The 21,287-nt window shown below is 44.1% G+C and overlaps 1 protein-coding gene and 1 long non-coding RNA gene across 5 annotated transcripts in view; both read right to left on the bottom strand.

Annotated features, from left to right (window-relative positions):
* CEP104 (centrosomal protein 104) overlaps positions 1–21,287 on the bottom strand; it is a 232,639-nt gene that overhangs the window by 91,331 nt on the left and 120,021 nt on the right. For all 4 annotated transcript variants that reach the window (XM_063943460.1, XM_063943461.1, XM_063943462.1 and 1 more), the window contains exon 13: positions 8,053–8,229. In XM_063943460.1, the coding sequence (XP_063799530.1) occupies positions 8,053–8,229 (177 nt within the window). The remainder of the gene's footprint in view (positions 1–8,052; positions 8,230–21,287) is intronic.
* On the bottom strand, positions 10,397–17,086 carry LOC134966588 (uncharacterized). Its single transcript, XR_010188673.1, has 2 exons — positions 13,474–17,086; positions 10,397–13,395 (listed from the first exon to the last, which is right to left on the bottom strand). It is a non-coding gene; the product is annotated as an uncharacterized LOC134966588 (long non-coding RNA).

Here is a 21,287-nt window from a genome sequence, read left to right as displayed (position 1 = left end):
AATGCAATAAAATAACATTAACTTTATATATTTCTTTTCCAAAGTGAGGACATTTTTCCATTTAACCGTAAGAATAAAATCTACTACAATTTATTTGTTTTTTTATTACGTACATGGTGCAGTTTTATTATTTACTAAGTGATGCTATGGAAATGAATTTTGCAATGGAGACAAAATTTGGGTTTGAACTATTATTTTAATTTCAGTTTGTTTGTTTGAAACTTTATTGAAGTACCCAGTTCTACACTTGTAGGTAATGTCACAGCTGCAGTGCTACAAAGATCTGAATGCGCAGCCAACTATCACAGCGCAAAGAGGATTTTTCCTCCGCCATACACACTTGGAGAACCACTGGTCACGAGTTTTAGGGGTCTACTACGGTATGCCAGCGCTCGAGATCCCGGCACCCAGCATACCGGCGCCGGGATCCCGCATGCCGGTATGCCGGCAGCAGGGTGAGCGCAAAAGGGCCCCTTGCGGGCTCGCTGCACTACGCTGTATATTCTCCCTCCAGGGATGCCGTGGACACCCCAAAAGCGAAAATAGTTGTTGGTATGCAGGTTGTCAGGATTCCGGCATTGGTATGCTGAGCGCCGGGATCCCGACAGCCGGCATATCAAGTGCCACCCAGTTTTAGAACACCCCCATTTTTCCAGGTTTTATTGAAATGGTACAAAGGTAAGTAAGTGGCAAGCTGCTAGAGGTTAAAAGAACCTCTGAAATATAATGTACATTTCAGAGTTATAAAAAAGGGCATTTTTCAGGGAATAAGTAATAGGGTTAAGAACTTACGGTTGTTCTGCAGCAATAAAATAAAAAAAGAGCCTGCCTGGGTCATGAAACATGTCAGTGGGCTACTGTAGACCGGAAGAAGATCTTATGGAAATCTTGGGTTCATCAAGCAGGGTTTATGTACAAGTAGGTGAGAGTATGTTTGCTCAATGTGTGGGGTTCATTTATTAAGCGTCGGCTTGTAAAAATCTTGGATTCCTGACATGTTTAGGGCAAAATTTAAAAGGGCAATGGTTTTAATAATAAAACACCAGATGTTCTGCTGTTAAAAAGCATTGCTATTTTTATTATTATTATCTTTTATTTATATGGCGCCACAAGGGTTCTGCAGCGCCTAACAAAGCACATAAACAATGAGCAAGACAATAAGACAATGACTCACAGTACAAGACAATTTAGGACAAGTACATGGTAAATAAACATTGCTGCATCAGGGGACAGGACACTGAAATAATTATCAGGGTGGCAGAAATCAGGAGTTGGGTGCCATTGTAGGGGGTGGTCTTCAGTATGCCGCCAGCCGGGATCCCGGCGACCAGCATATCGGCGCTGGGATCCCGACTGCCGGCATGCCGACACATTCTCCCACTTTGGGGTCCACGAACCCCCTGGAAGGAGAATAAATAGCGTGGCACGCCCGCAAGGGGCTCATCAGCGCTCGCCCAGCTGTCGGCATGCCGACGGTCGGGATCCCGGCACCAGTATGCTGGCCCCCGGGATCCCGGCCGCTCATACTACACCCATTGTAGGCGTATGGAGTAGAAAATAGGATTTTAATACCTACCGGTAAATCCTTTTCTCTTAGTCCGTAGAGGTTGCTGGGGACACCAAAAGAACCATGGGGTATAGACGGGATCCGCAGGAGACATGGGCACTTTAAGACTTTGAAAAAGGGGTGTGCACTGGCTCCTCCTTCTTTGCCCCTCCTCCAGACTCCAGTTATAGGAACTGTGCCCAGGGAGACGGACAAACTCAGGCCAACGGCATGAACCAATGTCAGCAACAGGCTGACTATAAACATAACACAACATGCGTGTAACCATAATAATAACTGCAGATACAGTACGCACTGGGACGGGCGCCCAGCATCCTCTACGGACTAAGAGAAAAGGATTTACCGGTAGGTATTAAAATCCTATTTTCTCATACGTCCTAGAGGATGCTGGGGACACCAAAAGAACCATAGGGTTATACCAAAGCTCTAGAATGGGCAGGAGAGTGCGGATGACTCTGCAGCACCGATCGACCAAACTTTAGGTCGTCATCGGCCAGGGTATCAAACTTGTAGAACTTCGCAAAAGTGTTCGAACCCGACCAAGTAGCAGCTCGGCAAAGTTGCAATGCCGAGACCCATCGGGCAGCCGCCCAAGAAGAGCCCACCTTCCTAGTAGAATGGGCTTTCACCGATTCCGGTAATGGTAACCCGGCTGCGGAATGAGCATGCTGAATCGTGTTACAGATCCAGCGTGCAATTGTCTGTTTAGAAGCAGGACACCCAATCTTGTTGGGAGCATACAGGACAAACAGTGCTTCGGTTTTCCTAACCCGAGCCGTTCTGGCGACATAGATTTTAAGAGCTCTGACCACATACAAAGATTTTTGACTCAACTAAAGCGTCAGTAGCCACTGGCACCACAATAGGTTGGTTCATGTGGAAAGATGAAACCACCATCGGCAGAAATTGTTGCAGAGTCCTAAACTCTGCTCTATCTTCATGAAAGATTAAATAAGGGCTCTTGTGAGACAAGGCCGCTAACTCAGACACGCGCCTTGCGGACGCCAAAGCCAACAGGATGACCACTTTCCAAGTGAGAAACTTCAACTCCACTGTCTGTAAAGGCTCAAACCAATGCGATTGAAGGGACTGCAACACCACGTTAAGATCCCATGGTGCCACAGGGAGCACAAATGGAGGTTGGATGTGCAACACACCCTTCACGAAAGTTTGAACTTCTGGAAGGGATGTCAATTGCTTTTGAAAGAAAACCGATAAGGCTGAAATTTGAACCTTAATCGAGCCCAACTTTAGGCCCGCCTCTACACCTGCTTGCAGAAAATGGAGAAAGCGTCCTAGCTTAAACTCTTCCGCAGGAGCCTTCTTGGATTCACACCAAGATACATACTTCCTCCAAATGCGGTGGTAATGTTTAGACGTTACTCCCTTCCTGGCCTGAAGAAGTGTGGGAATTACTTCACTAGGAATACCCTTTCTTGTTAAGATCTGGCGTTTAACCGCCATGCCGTCAAACGTAGCCGCGGTAAGTATTGGTATACGCACGGCCCCTGCTGTAACAGGTCCTCGCGCAGAGGAAGAGGCCAGGGATCTCCTATGAGTAATTCCTGAAGATCTGGATACCAAGCCCTCCTTGGCCAGTCTGGGTTAATGAGGATCGCTTGAACCTTTGTTCTTCTTATGATCTTTTCAACTTTTGGAATGAGAGGAAGTGGAGGGAACACATACACCGACGGAAACACCCATGGTGTCACCACTGCATCCACTGCTATTGCTTGGGGGTCCCTGGACCTGGAACAATATCTCTGAAGCTATGTGAGGAATTCCCCAATGACTTGTGACTTCTGTGAAGACCTCTTGATGGAGGCTCCATTCATATGGATGGAGATCGTGTTGGCTGAGAAAGTCTGCTTCCCAGTTGTCTACTCCTGGAATGAAGATCGCTGACAGCGCTCTTGTATGCTTCTCTGCCCAGCGGAGAACCTTTGTGACTTCTGCCATTGCTGCTATGCTTTTTGTTCCGCCTTGGCGGTTTATGTACGCTACTGCTGTCACATTGTCCGATTGGATCAGCACGGGCAGATTGCGAGGAAGATGTTTCGCCTGCACAAGGCCGTTGTAAATGGCCCTTAACTCCAGAACGTTTATGTGGAGACAAGTTTCCTGGCTTGACCATCTTCCTTGAAAGTTTATCCCTTGCGTGACTGCACCCCATCCTCGGAGACTTGCATCCGTGGTCATTAGGATCCAGTCCTGGATTCCGAACCTGCGTCCCTCCTGGAGGTGTGAGCTGTGCAGCCACCACAGGAGCGATATTCTGGTCTTTGAAGACAGGACTATCTTCCGGTGCATGTGCAGGTGGGATCCGGACCACTTGTCCAACAGGTCCCACTGAAATACTCTGGCATGGAATCTGCCATACTGAATGGCCTCGTAGGTCGCCACCATCTTCCCCAGCAACCAAGTGCACTGATGGATTGACACTCTTGGTGGTTTCAGAATTTGTTTGACCAGGCTCTGAAGTTCCTGAGCCTTTTGTACCGGAAGAAATATTTTCTGTAGTTCTGTGTCCAGTATCATCCCCAAAAATGACAACCTCGTTGTCGGAATCAACTGTGATTTTGGCAAGTTCAGGAGCCAACCGTGTTGTTGAAGAACTGTCAGAGACAGGGTCACGTTTTTTACCAACTGGTCCCTGGCTCTCGCCTTTATCAGGAGATCGTCCAAGTACGGGATATTTCTGACTCCTTGCTTGCGAAGGAGAACCATCATTTCCGCCATTACTTTGGTGAAAATCCTCGGAGCCGTGGACAGACCAAACGGCAACGTCTGAAATTGGTAATGACAATCTTGAACTGCAGACCTTAGGTAAGCCTGATGCGGAGGATAAATGGGGATATGTAAGTAGGCATCTTTTATGTCCACCGACACTATAAAATCCCCTTCGTCCAGACTGGAGATCACTGCTCGGAGAGACTCCATTTTGAATTTGAATTATTTTTAGGTAGAAATTGAGGGATTTCAGGTTCAGGAATGGCCTGACCGAGCCATCCGGCTTCGGAACCACAAAAAGACTTGAATAATAGCCTTCTCCTTGTTGTGACCGGGGAACCCTGACGACAACCTGATTTTGACATAACTTTTGCATGGCTTTGCAAATTTCCTCTCTGTCCGGAAGAGAAACTGGCAAGGCCGATTTGATAAATCGGTGAGGGGGGACGTCTTGAAACTCCAGTTTGTACCCTTGGGATATTATTTGCAAAACCCATGGGTCCAGGTCCGAACGAACCCAGCACTGACTGAAGATTATGAGACGTGACCCCACCGGTGCGGACTCAAGCAGAGGAGCCCCAACGTCATGTGGTGGAATTGGCAGAAACCTGGGAGGACTTCTGCTCCTGGGAGCCTGACAAGGCTGGTGACCGTTTACCTCTTCCCCTTCCTCTAGTAGCAAGGAAGGAAGAACCTCGTCCCTTCCTGTATTTATTGGGCCGAAAGGACTGCATCTGGTAGTGGTGCGTTTTCTTTTGCTGTGGAGGAACATAGGGCAGAAAGGATGACTTACCACTCACCAAATAAAGCCTTACCTTTATATGGAAGAGACTCCATACTTTTTTTGGAATCAGCATCAGCATTCCATTGGTGAATCCACAACGCTCGTCTAGCTGAGACAGCCATGGCATTGGCCTTTGATCCCAAAAGGCCAATATCCCTTGCAGCTTCCTTTAGGTAAACTGCCGCGTCCTTGATATAACCCAGCGTCAAGAGGATGTTATCCCTATCTAGGGTATCTATGTCAGATGACAAGTTATCTGCCCACTTTTCAATAGCACTACTCACCCACGCCGAGGCAATAACCGGTCTGAGTAATGTGCCTGTGGTCGTATAAATGGATTTTAATGTAGCTTCCTGCTTATGATCTGCAGGGTCTTTAAGGGCTGCCGTGTCCGGTGACGGGAGAGCCACCTTTTTAGACAGACCCGATAGGGCCTTGTCCACAATGGGGGTGACTCCCACTTTTCCCTATCCCCCGTGGGGAACGGATAAACTACCGGAATCCTTTTGGGAATCTGAAACCTTCTGTCAGGACTTTCCCAGACTTTATCAAATAAAGTATTCAGTTCATGAGAGGGAGGAAACGTTATTTCAGGTTTCTTTTCCTTATACATACAGACCCTTTTATCCGGAACAGCAGGGTCCTCAGTGATATGCAATACCTCTTTAATAGCCACAATCATGTACTGAATACTCTTTGCCAATTTTGTATCTAATCTGGAATCACTATAGTCGACACTGGAATCCGTGTCCGTGTCGGTATCAGTGTCCGCCAACTGGGTAAACGTACGTTTCTGTGACCCCGAGGGGACCTGAACCTGTAATAACATATCTTCCACAGATTTCTTCCAAGCTTGGGTCTGAGACTCAGACTTGTCCAATCTTTTACTAATACGAGCAACATTAGCATTTAAAGCACTCAATACATTTACCCAATCAGGAGTCGGCGGTGCCGACACGGTCACCCCCACCGCCTTCTGCGTCTCCAATACAGTCTCCTCTTGTGAAGAGCACTCAGCCTCAGACATGCCGACACACGTGTAATACACACTCACAGACACACTGGGCTTTTTGGATACAGACCCACAGAGAAGCCTGTCAGAGAGACACAGAGGGAATTTGCCAGCTCACACCCCAGCGCCAAATGAATTGGTCAGCAGCGGTAACTAAAATGCCCCAAACCTCTGTAGCGCTTTTTATATAATATAATATCGCACCAAATGACCTGGGCCCCCCCTCCCCGTTTTGCACCCCTGATACTTGTTCAGCAGTGTGAGGAAGGACCAGCGTCTCTGCAGCCAGCGGAGAGGAAATGGCGCCGAGTGAGCTGTGGGGATGAAGCTCTGCCCCCTCAATGGTGCGCTTCCGTCCCGCTCTTAATAATATAAAATATACTAGCGGGGGTTAGGACAGTGTATAACACTAATGACCCCTTGCCAGACTTTTTTCTGAGGTGACTTAAGCTGCCCAGGGCACCCAGTAGTGCTGTGTGTATGAGCAGGAGCTTGGCGCGCAGCGTCCATACGCTGCGCGGTACCTCATGAAAATGCCGTTACTGAAGTCTTCTTTCTTCTTCTACTCACCTGTCTTCTGACTTCTGGCTCTGTAAGGGGGGTGACGGCCGGCTGCGGGAGCGAGCCTCTGAGCGTACCCAGCGATCAAACCCTCAGGAGCTAATGGTGTCCTGTAGCCAGAAGCAGAGCCCTGGAACTGACTAGAAGTGGGTCATAACTTCTCTCCTCTTAGTCCCACGAAGTAGGGAGGTTGTTGCCAGCAGCCTCCCTGAACATAGAAAACCCAACAAAAAAGTATTTTCAGAGAAACTCAGTAGAGCTCCCTGTAGTGTGTCCAGTCTCACTGGGCACAATTCTAAAACTGGAGTCTGGAGGAGGGGCATAGACGAAGGAGCCAGTGCACACCCCTTTATCAAAGTCTTAAAGTGCCCATGTCTCCTGCGGATCCCGTCTATACCCCATGGTTCTTTTGGTGTCCCCAGCATCCTCTAGGACGTATGAGAAAATAGTATAAAATTCAAATTACATTTCTTTCTTAAACAGGCTTTGAAGTAACAGCTTCTATAAGCCACCACTATGAAAATAGGCCGAGACACCAAATCCATGGAGCAGGTTTTATGGTCTGGGGCTCTTCTGCTGGTGGCAACTTGTACACAGTGACTGACATCCTTAACTCAAAGGGTTACCACAGCATTTTGCATGCAATCTGTCTAGTTGTTCAAGGGTCCATCCTACAGCAGGATAGTGACCCAAAACACACCTCCTGACATAGGGCCTAATTCACCCCTGATCGCAGCAGCAAAATTGTTCTCTTAAGGGGAAAACCATGTGCAGTGCAGGTGGGGCAGATATAACATGTGCAGAGAGAGTTAGATTTGGGTGGGGTGTGTTCAAACTTAAATCTAAATTGCAGTGTAAAAATAAAGCAGCCAGTATTTACCCTGCACAGAAACAAAATAACCCACTCAAATCTAACTCTCTCTGCAAATGTTATATCTATTACCCTGCAGTGCACATGGTTTTGCCCATTAGAGAAAGATTTTGCTGCTGCGATCAGGTCTGAATTAGGCCCTATGTCAGAACTACCTGCAAGAAAGACGGTAGGCTTCATATCATAAAATGGCCAGCACTCCGGATTTACACTCCATTGAGCTGTATTACAGAAGGTTGCTACTTTTAGGAGACAGATGATTCTAGATTATTAATTTTATATATCTCCAATTGTTTATTTGTTCAATGCTGTAGTTTCAGAGTACACTGAGATATTACACTGCATACATTGTATTTCAATACAAATTGGAAAAACTAGGGTGTTCTAAAATGTTTGACAGGCAGGCAGAGGGAAGCACCATTCAAGTTAACGGCTAGGGACTAGGACCCACCTCTGTACACTGAATAAATGCATCATTCCTGCATTTAAGTACTCAGTAATCCAAGTAAACCTGGACCAGTACTTGCCTTCATGACGTTGTCAACTGTAAATCCAGAATTGTCCACACCCAGCTCCTTTATCAGGTTCTCTACAAGCTCCACCTGGCTTAGAGCCAGCCTCAATGGCAATGTCCCCTTCAGTGGCTGAACCAAGTGGACTGGAATGATCTGCAGGGGTTTAACTTCCCTCAAGAGCGCCATCTCCTGCAAAAAATACCATTAGTTACTATACACAATAAATAAAAACTGCAGCCCTGCATTGCATCACTCTGTCAGAATACACAATTACAATTGTATTTTGCCATGTTTTATATTTGTTGCATGGCTAGAATTTGCATAAATTAGACTTTATGCTTTCAGCAGGATTCAGTATGAGATACCGGCGGCCTGGATGCCGGACGTCAGTATACAGACAGCGGCATCCCGGCCACCAGTATACCGGCAGTGAGGCGAGCGCTAGAAAGGTTATAATCTCCCTCTATGGGTGTTGTGGAGAATAGCCTGTGTCACCAGGATTCCATCGTCTGTATTTCACCGCTTGTCGGGATTCCGGCGTCTGTATTGGCTCCCGACTGGCGGTATGTTAACCGCTTCCCTTTCAGCACATTGCAGAGCCATGACAGTAATAAAGGTCTTCAGGTCCAAGTTAGAAATGCAAACTTCATGGCTTCTATTATTTTCATCATAGCTCAAAAATATTAGTTTAACAGTAGCGGGACTAATGGGATGCAGACCACTGTGGAGCTGCTAACATCTGGATGGAAAAAGAGACCTTAACATCCTTTCCTCAATCAGCTGCAATATGAACATAGGATGTTACAGTGGATCCTTATCCTCCCTGCTTTGAAAAAGTCCATATGAGATACAGTACACCTGTTACAAAGGAAAATATCACCTATTTCAGTGGTTCTCAAATTGTGTGCCATGGCACCCTGGGGCACTTGTAGGGGTGCCATGTATTGGTGGTCCAGGACCAATGCAAATTATTTATGGTCAAAGTAATAGGCAAAACCAGTGCTGATGGCTGTCAATCATAATCATGGATGTATACCCCAATGTCTCCTGTCTCGGAGGTCTACAGACAATTCCTTTGACTTCATGCTTGGTTTGTGCTCAGACATGCACTGTCAAGAGTGGGACCTTATATAGACAGGTGTGTGCCTTTCCAAATCGTGTCCAATCAACTGAATTTACCACAGGTGGACTCCAATTAAGCTGTAGGAACATCTCAAGGATGATCAGTGGAAACAGGATGCACCTGATCTCAATTTTGAGCTTCATTGCAAAGGCTGTGAATACTTATGTACATGTGATTTCCTAGTTTTTTATTTTTAATAAATGTGCAAAAATCTCAAAAAAACGTTTTTCACGTTGTCATTTTGGGGTATTGTGTGTAGAATTTTGAGGGGAAAAAATGAATTTATTCCATTCTGGAATAAGGCTGTAACATAACAAAATGTGGAAAAAGTGAAGCGCTGTGAATACTGTACTTTCTGGATGCACTGCATGTCCCCGATTATCAATGGTGTTTCGTGCATAACAGAGATTGTCTTGAATTTGTGACATCCAGATCATTTGTGATACAGAGCTCCCTATTATCAGAACTTGTGACTATGACATCAGACTATGGCCCTCATTCCGAGTTGATCGCTCGCAAGGCGAATTTATCAGAGTTGCTCACGCTAAGCCTACGCCTACTGGGAGTGTATCTTAGCTTCTTAAAATTGCGACCGATGTATTCGCAATATTGCGATTACAAACTACTTAGCAGTTTCAGAGTAGCTTCAGACTTACTCGGCATCTGCGATCAGTTCACTGCTTGTCGTTCCTGGTTTGACGTCATAAACACACCCAGCGTTCGCCCAGACACTCCCCCGTTTCTCCGGCCACTCCTGCGTTTTTTCCAGAAACGGTAGCGTTTTTATCCACACGCCCCTAAAACGCCGTGTTTCCGCCCAGTAACACCCATTTCCTGTCAATCACACTACGATCGCCGGTGCGAAGAAAAAGCCGTGAGTAAAAATACTATCTTCATTGTAAAATTACTTGGCGCAGTCGCAGTGCGATTATTGCGCATGCGTACTAAGCGGAATTTCACTGCGATGCGATGAAAATTACCGAGCGAACGACTCGGAATGAGGGCCTATATTGCATGTTATTACGTTTGACCAGTTTTTAGTGGACTCATCGCCATGATATCTCCTTATGGTATACATTTATTCCAAAATACGGAAAAATCCGATATCCAAAATACTTCTGATAGAGCTGTCTAGGTAGCTCTGGTTGGTCCCTTTGATTATCATGTCACTTCTGGATACCAGGTCGTAATGTATTGCTGAGAAAACTCAAATAAGACACACACAGCCGCATGTCTCATAAGTAATCTGCTTTACTGTGGCTCAGTTTCGATATTTATACAGTATATTGGCAGTAAATGATTAACATAGTTATATAACTTCATATGCCTCTTGTCCTTCTGCTTATCTGGAGCTACATATAGATATTTTCCATCTCTGAAAGAGAGAGCAAGGTCCAATGCTCACTTACATACACAATGTTATATAACACAAGCTTTTATATTTTCCATATGTTCAAGCTAGTTTAATCAAATCTCTTTGTAATATTAAAATGAATTGAATTATTATAATTAAGAATGGTAGCTAAGCTTTTATCTCTATCAGTTTCCCTCCTATTTTATAATAATCAAACATTACAGGTTCATCTGGTATTACAATATGACATTACAGTTGAGCTACAAGGCATCACATAAACTCTACCTAAAAGAGACTAAGCAAACAGTCTAGCTATAATGGTGCTAAAGGCTATGTTCCCATAGGACGGTGCTTGTCACTCTATCCCACGGAAGGTAAAGAACCGTTCACATCATATCCATTAAGGTAGACTGCTCACGGCTCCTTCTTGCCAAGCTCTTCTGTAGTTTCTTCTTTGAGTTTACATTTTACAAATTTCTTTCAAGCTGAAAGGAAGGGAACAAAATAGCATCTTAAATTCAGATATATGCAATTTGCTAAAAAACATCACTATTTCAACAATCTCCTTTGCATGTTTGCATATTTCATCGTTCAAACTTAACTTGAGCAAAATTGCAGTGGAACCCAAGTTTCTCTTTCCTTAATTGACACAGAAGTGGGCGTGGTCAGAAACACTCGATATGGACCATCAAATCTGGGCTCAAGTGACTTTTTCACGTGTCTTTCCAGATACACCCAATCTCCTGGTTAAAGCTTGTGGGGATTCAGATCTGCTCCTGAATCTGGGAGATAAAAAAAACTAGAGAACACAGAGGTGTCAGTTTCTTCAGTAAGAACACTTTAACATATGCAGGGAAATCACCTTATTCATTCTGTAACTCTTGTGGATAATAACATCCTATCTTAGGTATGCTATCAAACAATATTTCATAAGGTGAATAACCTGGGGTTTTACTGATTATGGTTCTACTATTAACCAGTCCTAGAAATAAACACTTTAGCATCTCTTTCTGGTTTCTGTGACACACTCACTAATCTGATACTGTAACTTCTGGTACTCCTTATCTGCAAATATCTTCTGAACTTAATTTTCTATCTATTGATCTTGCTGTAGCTTTTGCCATTGGCCAATAACTGAAAAATGTCTGTAACTATCAATACATCTTTGGCAGTTAGTTATAGTCAATTTGCAGTCTGGAAAATAACTTTTGGGGATTGCTCCAAGGGTTGTCTTGACCTTCTGTCCTGGATTGGACATTTCCACATATCCAGCAGGCTTGTACCAACTTGGCTGCATCTGGATAAAATTCTGGAGCTATCCATCTTTTCTGTGACTAAGTTTCCCATCTGATAATTTCCCAGGTGTGTGAGTCCATGGCTGACTTAACACATACGGGGGTATAAGCTTCTGGGTAAGTATAACTTTTCTTCTAATTTCCATAAGCCAGTTTCTTCTTCTTGTCTGGCTCCTCTTCTCTGCCATGCTGCTTTTTCTTTAAGATCTGCTTGTTACTGAAATTTCTTCAAATCCTGTAGATCAGGCATTTGAGGCTTTGTTTCTTTCTGTTACTTCTGTATGTGTGGTGTAGATGGCTACCTTTACTGGTTGTTTCGTTGCTTTCTCTTTCCACAGGCTTCTGTCTCACTCTCTCCTGCTTGGTTCTGAAGTTCAATCAGCGTAGCATAATCAGGCATTTGGTCTGGCACTGGAATGGTTACTGTATAGGCTTGCCTTATCTGCTGGGGGCATTTTGCTGCCCTCTTTGCTTCAGCATCTTGCCAGATTGTTGCCTCTTGTTTCAGGAGTGTCATTTCTTCATGTGCCTGGATCTTCATTACTGCAACCTTTTCTGTGGCCCTTGCAGAGCTCTCAACTGGTGTCTGATCAGGAAAGCACATTGTATGTCTTCGCCACTTGCCTTCTTGAAGCCTCTGCTTTTCCATATCTGGCCCACAATCCTGTGCTGGGATGGTAGGGATCCTGAGTCCACAACTTCATGTTTACTGGTTACTGCGTATCCTGTATAAGGAATCCCATCCTCATAGTATCTTGAACCATCCACATAGAGATTGTGCTGTGCATCAGGAAGGGTTGTGTCTGTGACATGAGGTATTGGTTGAGTTTCTTGTTCCATCAGTGCCATGCAGTCATGGGGAAAAAAAAATTTTATTGTGAATATTTTCATCACTTTCTGCATTCCCATAGTTCATGTGGTCCTCATCATCCTGGTTATTCTGGGTACCATTGCTAGAGATATTATATGTCTCTCTTCTCCCTCCTTTTGAATCTAGAGATTCATACTCTGCTCCTTCTTCCTGCAATAGGGCTGGTAGTAGAGTTCCTGGGTTGAGGGTGGTACATCTCTTGATGGTGACATTTGTGGCACTTAGTAGAGCTACTTCATACTTGGTGAGTCTTGCAGCTGATAAGTGCTTGGTTCTGGCTTGCTGTAGTATTTCAGTCACCGCATGTGGTACCTGAATGATCAGTTCATGATTAAGCACAATGTCTATGCATTTCTGTTTGAGGACTGCTGTTGCTGCAACTGCTCTGATGCAGGTGGGTGCTCCTTGGATAATGTTGTCCAGTTTGCTTGAAAGATAAGCCACTGGGCGTTGCTTGCTTCCATGCAGTTGCGTGATGACTCCAAGTGCATGGCCTTTCTCCTCATGGAATTTCTTCAACTTGCTCTGTGGTGTAGCTTGAAGCCTCTTTCTTTGTGCTGTCATACAAAACTTGCATGTAGATAAACTTCAATTGCTGCTTCAATGCTAGGCTTCATGATAGCTGGAATATTGCTGGTATACTTGATTCCTTGTGGGGTATACTGAATAGTAGCTTGCATGATGTTAAGGATATCAGCTCCCAACAAATTCACTGGGCATGTAGATGAAGTCAAAAATTTAATGGGTACATGTGTAAGTTCATCTTTTATAAGGAGAGAAGTTGGCTTACTTCTTTGAAGAGGGAGGGGCTGTCCTCCCAGTCCTGTCCCATCGACATAGTGGCTGGTTAAGAGTTCTTCTGGGACGTCAGTTTTCTTAAGTACAGTGACTGCTGCTCCAGTGTCCAAAAAGCATTCTAGGGTGTTTCCTGTAGGTAGAGTAAGCATAACCGTACCTTTTATGGGGTCAGTGTAGGTGTCACTTGAGTAGGTGGACCCCGTAGCAGGATTCAGTCATTCCTGTTGTACCGTGAAGGTTGGGACAGAGTCCTTATATTTCAGCCATGTCTGGTATTTTCTGCTTTTCTTCTTCTGATGACCTGAAACCTTGCACCAAAAACATTTACCAGTCATGTCTTCACCCTGCACATTTCTTGTGGTATAGGGCCTGGAGTTATTAACACCTTTACCTTGATTTTGGACCTTATTTGTCTTGGTGTTAGACTGGGCAGCCTGCACTACATGTATAGTAACAGCTGGTGCTTTGGAAGTTCTCTTATCTCTCCTTTCTTTCTCGTTATCTTGAATCCCTTCTAGGACTTCTACTAGTGAGGTAATGTTCATCAAATTTGCTTCTGGTCGGACTGCATACAACTGCTGCCTGTATTCAGGTCTAAGTCCATTAAGGAACCTGGTCTTAAACAGTCTGGCGTTGTTAGAGTATTCCCTTATGCTGAGGTTTTATTGTACCAGATCAGGTTCAGCTGGTGCAGTGTCTCTGATTTGCTTACATCTGACTTGTACTCTATACAACAGTTGTAAGCCTGAAGCCATAGTATAGCGGTTGGCTTCAAGGGGAGCATTCTCAATTTTCCCTCTATCACCATCTGCCTCCTGAGGAGCTATGGCAAGAAGCATATTATATTCACCTATTCCTATGGAAGCTCTAAGAATCTGTTCTAAATCAACCCAACACGGTCTATACACAAGATACACTTGTTTAATCTTTTTCTCAAATTCTGCTGGGCTTTTTCTGATATCTGGTAAGTCATTTACAGTACGCATAACCTCTGAAGCGAGCCAGGGTATGTATTGTTCCTGCTCCACATATGCTGTAATATGACCTTCAGCCCCAGGTAACCTGTCAGTTGTATGTCTGTGATTAGGGTGGCTATTAACTCTGATAGGCAGTACGTGGTATCTATCACCGGGTACTGCTTTTGGGTTTTTATCAGGACTATTATTGAAATCCCACAATCTTTTTAGCATCCACGGAACTTGTGATTGTACATTTCCCCTTTCTTTAACATGTTGTGATTCACATGGCCCTGAGTTTGGGTCTACCCAGTTACCACAAAACTGACATTTTTCACTGCCCTCCGGGACACATCTCTCGCAAACAGGACACTTTCTTTCAGGGTACTGGTTTACATCTCTAAGGCCCACTGTACCTTCTGGGTTCCCTACAGAACTTAAAGCATTTAAATAATGTTTTTCAGGTGTATTTTGTTCTGCTTGCATTGGTATTAGTGAGGGATATAAAGCTCCTGTAACAGCAGGTATCATTTGTTCTGCTTGTACTGGTACTACTGAGGGAGCTGACCCCCCTGCTACACCTTCAGTGGGTATACCACTGTTAACGGTATTATGTATTATTGGAGCATAGGGTGGTGGCATTACAACAGACAGATAATCTTCTCTTCTAATTGCTTTTTCATCTTCAACTTCTTGTGAAACAGTTTGCCATATATTTACAGTGTCCAGATAACCCTTTCTCTGTAACCAGTGACTATCTGTGACTTGAAATCTTTTCCAAGCTTGTGGGTCTAATATTCCGTCTTTTGGAAAATTGGCCCTTTTAAGAATGGCATCAATGTGTTTGATGCTTTTCTTCCCTTCTTTCATCACAACAATCTGTATAGGTGAACGCGTTTCCATCCTGCTCCCTTTCCCTCCCATTGGGGTAATTAAGTCCTATGGGTGTGGCCGGATCCACTTGCGGCGAAGAGGGATATGTCTAGTTGTGTGAGAAGTTAACTATGTATCACTGGCTTAGGTTTTGTCTGGACACACACTTTTCCTTTTTTTTTCCTGTTTCTTCTGAAGATTAATTTAACTTGTCTGACTGTAATATATCACATTTACAATACATGCAATTTAAAACACCATATTCAGTTTTCTAACTTTCCTGAAAATTTGTTAGACACACTGCTGGTATATAAAAAAAGAGAGAAAAAATGATCAGTAGGTTAATCAGCTAAGCATAAAGGATATGGTTCATTTCTATGCACTGATAACATTTGAGCATTTAAATGACATCCCACAATAATCACAATTCTGTAAAAAACACCTTTCTCATGCTGAGATGCTTATCTATGTTGCAAAAAACACTGGGTAAATCCTGCATAATAATTAACCTTAGTACACCTCTGTACTGCACACAATTGCAAACTAGGTACGCCTTTGTATACTATTCCAATTAGTCTGTGGGCGCATGCGCTAATAAGACATAGACACAGATTCAGTCATTCAGCAACATTGGACTTTTACAACATGTAACAATGATTGTTTATCAATGGTGCAGGCGAGGTAAGTTGTGTCTCATATGACCACCCAGGGGCTTCCATTGACAGGTGACAGGACAAGCCTACGGTTGCGCGTGCCAAGGGACGTCTTTGATGACCTTATGGACCAACCTCCTTTATACACTTTACACCGTTTCTTGTTATCTTAAAACAAACAGTTTACATGACACAGACAAGACAGTAAGCTGTTCATTTGTGGCGTCAACTGTTGGTCAGCATACCACAAAAATGGCTGACCCAACTTTCATACACATAGAACATACAAACATATGACAACACTGCAATATGCCTTACGCCTTATGCCTTAGCTTTATACTGTAGCTGCAACAAGCAATAAACTTTAGCTGCGCAAGCAATACACCTGTATCTGCCTTAGATTACAATAAGCAATACTTTTTTAGCTGCGCAATATAAAATAAATTCAAGTAATCTAGGCTGTGTGACACGATAATCGGGTTCTTTATAATGACAGTTCAAGGAAAAACATAAATGCACATTGTCTCTATAATGGATTTAGAATTAAACTCAAGAAGTCTGATTTTGAGCAAAATAGGGCTGCAGTCCCATAGTTTTACTCACCCAATGTGAAATCAGAGTCCCTGAGAACAATTCGCCTCCAACACAGAAACTCTCATTAGATGCCTTTCCTTGTGTTAGTCATCCCGGACGAGCCCCCATTAAATGATAGAGCTGTCTAGGTAGCTCTGGTTGGTCCCTTTGATTATCATGTCACTTCTGGATACCAGGTCGTAATGTATTGCTGAGAAAACTCAAATAAGACACACACAGCCGCATGTCTCATAAGTAATCTGCTTTACTGTGGCTCAGTTTCGATATTTATACAGTATATTGGCAGTAAATGATTAACATAGTTATATAACTTCATATGCCTCTTGTCCTTCTGCTTATCTGGAGCTACATATAGATATTTTCCATCTCTGAAAGAGAGAGCAAGGTCCAATGCTCACTTACATACACAATGTTATATAACACAAGCTTTTATATTTTCCATATGTTCAAGCTAGTTTAATCAAATCTCTTTGTAATATTAAAATGAATTGAATTATTATAATTAAGAATGGTAGCTAAGCTTTTATCTCTATCACTTCTGTTCCCAAGCATTTTGGATAAGGGATACTCAACCTGTATTGTTATAACATAGCAATGTAGCTTTCCTCTTTAATATTCATAACAATTGAACTCCTTCGATGCAGGCCATCCATGATGTTCTGGACCATAAATAATACAGTTTCCTTTTACAGTATAAACTTAATTTTATTAAGTCAGAAGCATTCCCAATTAATCTTTAGCTAGTGCTAAGGAAATTATATTGCTACATCTTACTTACTTTGGGTTCCAAATCTCTTCCTCTATAGAATATATGCCCCAATTTTGTACCCTATATTGATCGCTTATCAGTCCTCACCAATGTATAGATTAATCATGAGATCTCTTGCTTAGGTCATTTGCCGGCCTTCGAAAACACATGTAACTCCTCTGTACAATTCCATACATTGTTCCATCTAAACTTATGCGTAAAATGAAAAAGATAATGGTTGACATTTGGAAGAAGACGTTCCTCAGTCTTAAGGTTAGACGCCTGATCATGCGCAAAAAATGCCAATATTACAATGCCCAGACCTCCCTATAGACTGTGACCTTGCAAGCAGGGTCCTCTCACCTGGCCATCTTTGTCTATTATTACCCAGTTTGTTTTAGTGCTGTTTTTTCCCAATTATATAGCATAACAGACTATGCTGGGTCTATATAATACCTGATAATAATAATAATAATAATAATAATAATAATAAAAAACACAAATGACAAACATGCCTGTATTTTATCTCAGTTAAAGGACTGGTCTTTAATCCCTTCTTCCAAGCCCTGTGTGAACGTGGAGAGACCCACTTTGACTGCATTTCCATTAACCACTTAACTGGCATGGTCAGATTTCATGCAACCGTGCCGTCCCACCCTGTCCCCCCTGTTTTTGACGAGGAGATCCGTTCTGCAGATGTGCATAATATAATGTTTAAATAATTTAAAAATACTTTTTCAACTTTATTAAATAAAATTAATTTTAAAAAACAACGTTGTTAACGCTTTTGAAGGGAAAAATCGTCAGTTAAGTGTTAAAGACCTTTGTAAACTGAATACCAATCTTTCCCCTCTGTAGCTGGTGTTCCTACAGGCTTCTTACCCTGCAGGTACACCACGCTCTCTTCCTCACTCCCTTTTCTCCACCTTCAGAAGCAATAAGGTTTAGTGTCATTGGATACGTATTTATAATGTATATTTGCAAATTAGACATTGGACATACAAAAATAGGATTTTAACGGGGTCCAAAGGAGCCAGTGCACTTTAAATTTCTTCAACTGAGTGTGCTGGGTCCTTCCCTCTAATCCCCCTCCCACAGGCAGTTATAGGTAAAAAATTGCCCGAAGGAGAAAGGACATATATATATATATATATATATATATATATATTTACATACCAGCTCACCACTAACATATAACAACCAGCAACAGCTGGTAACAACAGCAACAGCTGAACAGGTAACCACATAACAAGATCCTGCAGAAAAGTCAACGCACTGAGGCGAGCGCCCAATATCCCTTATGGACTACGAGAAAAGGATTTACTGGTAGGTATTAAAATCCTATTTTCTCTAGCATCCATAAGGGATATTGGTGAATCTAGTACGATGGAGACGCCCCAAACCTTCCAGAACGGACGGGAACGTGCGGAGACTGCTGCAGCACCATCTGCCCAAACTGGGTATCCTCTTTGGCCAGGGTATCAAACTTGTAGAACTTCACAAAAGTGTTCTACCCTGACCAGGTAGTAGCTCGGCAAAACTGTAAGGTCGAGACTCCACGAGCAGCCGCCCATGAAGAACACACTGATCTTGTAGAGTGGGCCTTCAGAGACTTAGGAACAGGTAAGGCCGCTGACACATAGGGCTAAATTCAGAGTTATTCACAGCAGCAAATTTGTTAGCAGTTGGGCAAAACCATGTGTACTGCAGGGGGGCAGATATAACATGTGCAGAGATTTAGCTTTGGGTGGGGTGTGTTCAAACTGAAATCTAAATTGCAGTGTAAAAATAAAGCAGCCAGTATTTACCCTGGACAGAAATAAAATAACCCACCCAAATCTAACTCTCTGCAAATGTTATATCTGCCACACCTGCAGTGCACATGGTTTTGCCCAAATGCTAACAAATTTGCTCCTGCGATCAACTCTGAATTACACCCATAGGCTTGTTGAATAGGAAGCCTATTCCAACGAGCAATGGACTGCTTTGAAGCAGGACAACCCTATTTCTGCGAATCATACAGCACGAACAAAGAATCCGTCTTTCAGATCCGAGCCGTTCTCTTGACATAGATCTTCAAGGCTCGTACAGCATCCAATGCCTCCGGAGGAGCAGAAGCGTCAGAACTGGACGGGATCATAATAGGCTGATTCAAGTGGAACGCAGAGACAACCTTCGTCAGGAACTGCTGCCTAGTCCGGAGCTCTGCTCTGTCCTCGTAAAAGACCAAGTATGGACTTTTACACGTCAAGGTCCCCAATTCTGAGAAACGTTGCGCAGAAGCCAGGGCCAGTAACATCACCTTTTTCCACGTGAGGTACTTGTCTTCCACCATCATCAGAGGTTCAATCCAGGAGGACTGTAGAAAATCCAACACTACATTCAGGTCTCAGGGTGCCGTAGGCGGCACAAAATGAGGTTGGATGTGGAGTACCCCTTGTAAGAACGTCTGAACTTCTGGCAACACTGCCAATTTCTTCTGAAAGAAAATGGAGAGGGCTGAAATCTGGACCTTAATGGAACCCAGACATAAGCCTTTATCCACACCAGCCTGCAGGAACCGTAAGAAACGGCCCAACTGAAACTCAGCAGGTGGATACGTGCGAACCTCGCACCAAGAGACATATCTCCTCCAGATATGATGATAGTGTTTTGACGTCACTGGTTTTCTTGCCTGAACCATGGTAGCAATAACCTTCTTGGAAAAGCCCTTGTGAGTTAGGATGTTCCGCTCAACCTCCATGCCGTCAAACGAAGTCGCCGCAAGTACGGGTAGACGAACAGTACTTATTGAAGAAAATCTCTTCTTAGAGGTAGAGGCCAAGGGTCTTTGATGGACATATCCAGAAGATTTGCGTACCACGCCCTCCGAGGCCAATCCAAGGCAAACAGAATTGCCTGGACTCTTTGATTCCTGATTCGCTTTAGCAATGGAATCGGAGGAAATCGGTAGACCAGCCGGTAAGGCCAAGGCGATGCTAGTGCATCCATTGCCCTCGCCCGAGGGTCCCTGGTTTCCAAACAATACCAGGGAAGTTTCTTGTTGAGATGAGAAGCCATCATGTCTATCTGCGGGCAGCCCCACCATTTGATGACCTGCTGGAACACCTGATGGTGGAGACCACACTCTCACGGGGGGAGATCGTGACAGCTCAGAAAGTCCGCTTCCCAGCTGTCCACACCCGGAATGAAGAGTGCTGTCACGGCTCTTGCATTTCTTTCCGCCCAGACGAGTATCCTTGACCCCTCTCGCATGTAGGCTCTGCTTTTTGTCCCAACCTGTCGATTGATATATGCCCCCGCCGTGGCGTTGTCCGACTGTACCTGGATCGCGTGATCCCTGAGCAGAGGAGAGGCCTGAACCAGAGCATTGTAGATCGCCCGAAGTTCCAGAATATTGATTCAAAGGAGGATTTAGTGGGTTGACCACCTGCCCTGGAACTGCGCCCCTTGGGTGACAGTTCCCCATCCCCTTAGACTTGCATGCGTCATGAGGAGGGTCCAATCCTGAATCCCGAAACATCGGCCTTCCAGGAGATTGGAGGACTGTAGCCACCACAGGAGGGAAATCCTTGTCTGAGGTGAAAGCCGAATCGTCCGGTGCATCTGTTGATGTTATCCGGACCACTTGCTCAGGAGATCCAACTGAAATGTTCTGGCATGGAACCTCCCATACTGGATCGCCTCGTATGAGGCGACCATCTTTCCCAATAATCTTATGCAAAGATAGATGGACACTCGGAGTAGAGCGGAGCACCATGCGGACCATCTCCTGAAGTGTTCACGCCTTGTCCTATGGTAGGAAAACATTCTGTGCCACAGTATCCAGCAACATCCACAGGAACAGGAGCCTCTGAGTTGGCTCCAGGTGGGACTTCTGTAAGTTGAGGATCCCCCCATGGTGTGACAGAAGGTGGACAGTGCGGTCGATATGGAGCATTAAAAGCTCCCTGGATCTTGCTTTTATGAGAAGATCGTCCAG

The sequence above is a fragment of the Pseudophryne corroboree genome, chromosome 10 (assembly GCF_028390025.1).
Source record: "Pseudophryne corroboree isolate aPseCor3 chromosome 10, aPseCor3.hap2, whole genome shotgun sequence".
NCBI lineage: Eukaryota > Metazoa > Chordata > Amphibia > Anura > Myobatrachidae > Pseudophryne > Pseudophryne corroboree.
This window is presented reverse-complemented; position numbering and strand designations above follow the sequence as displayed.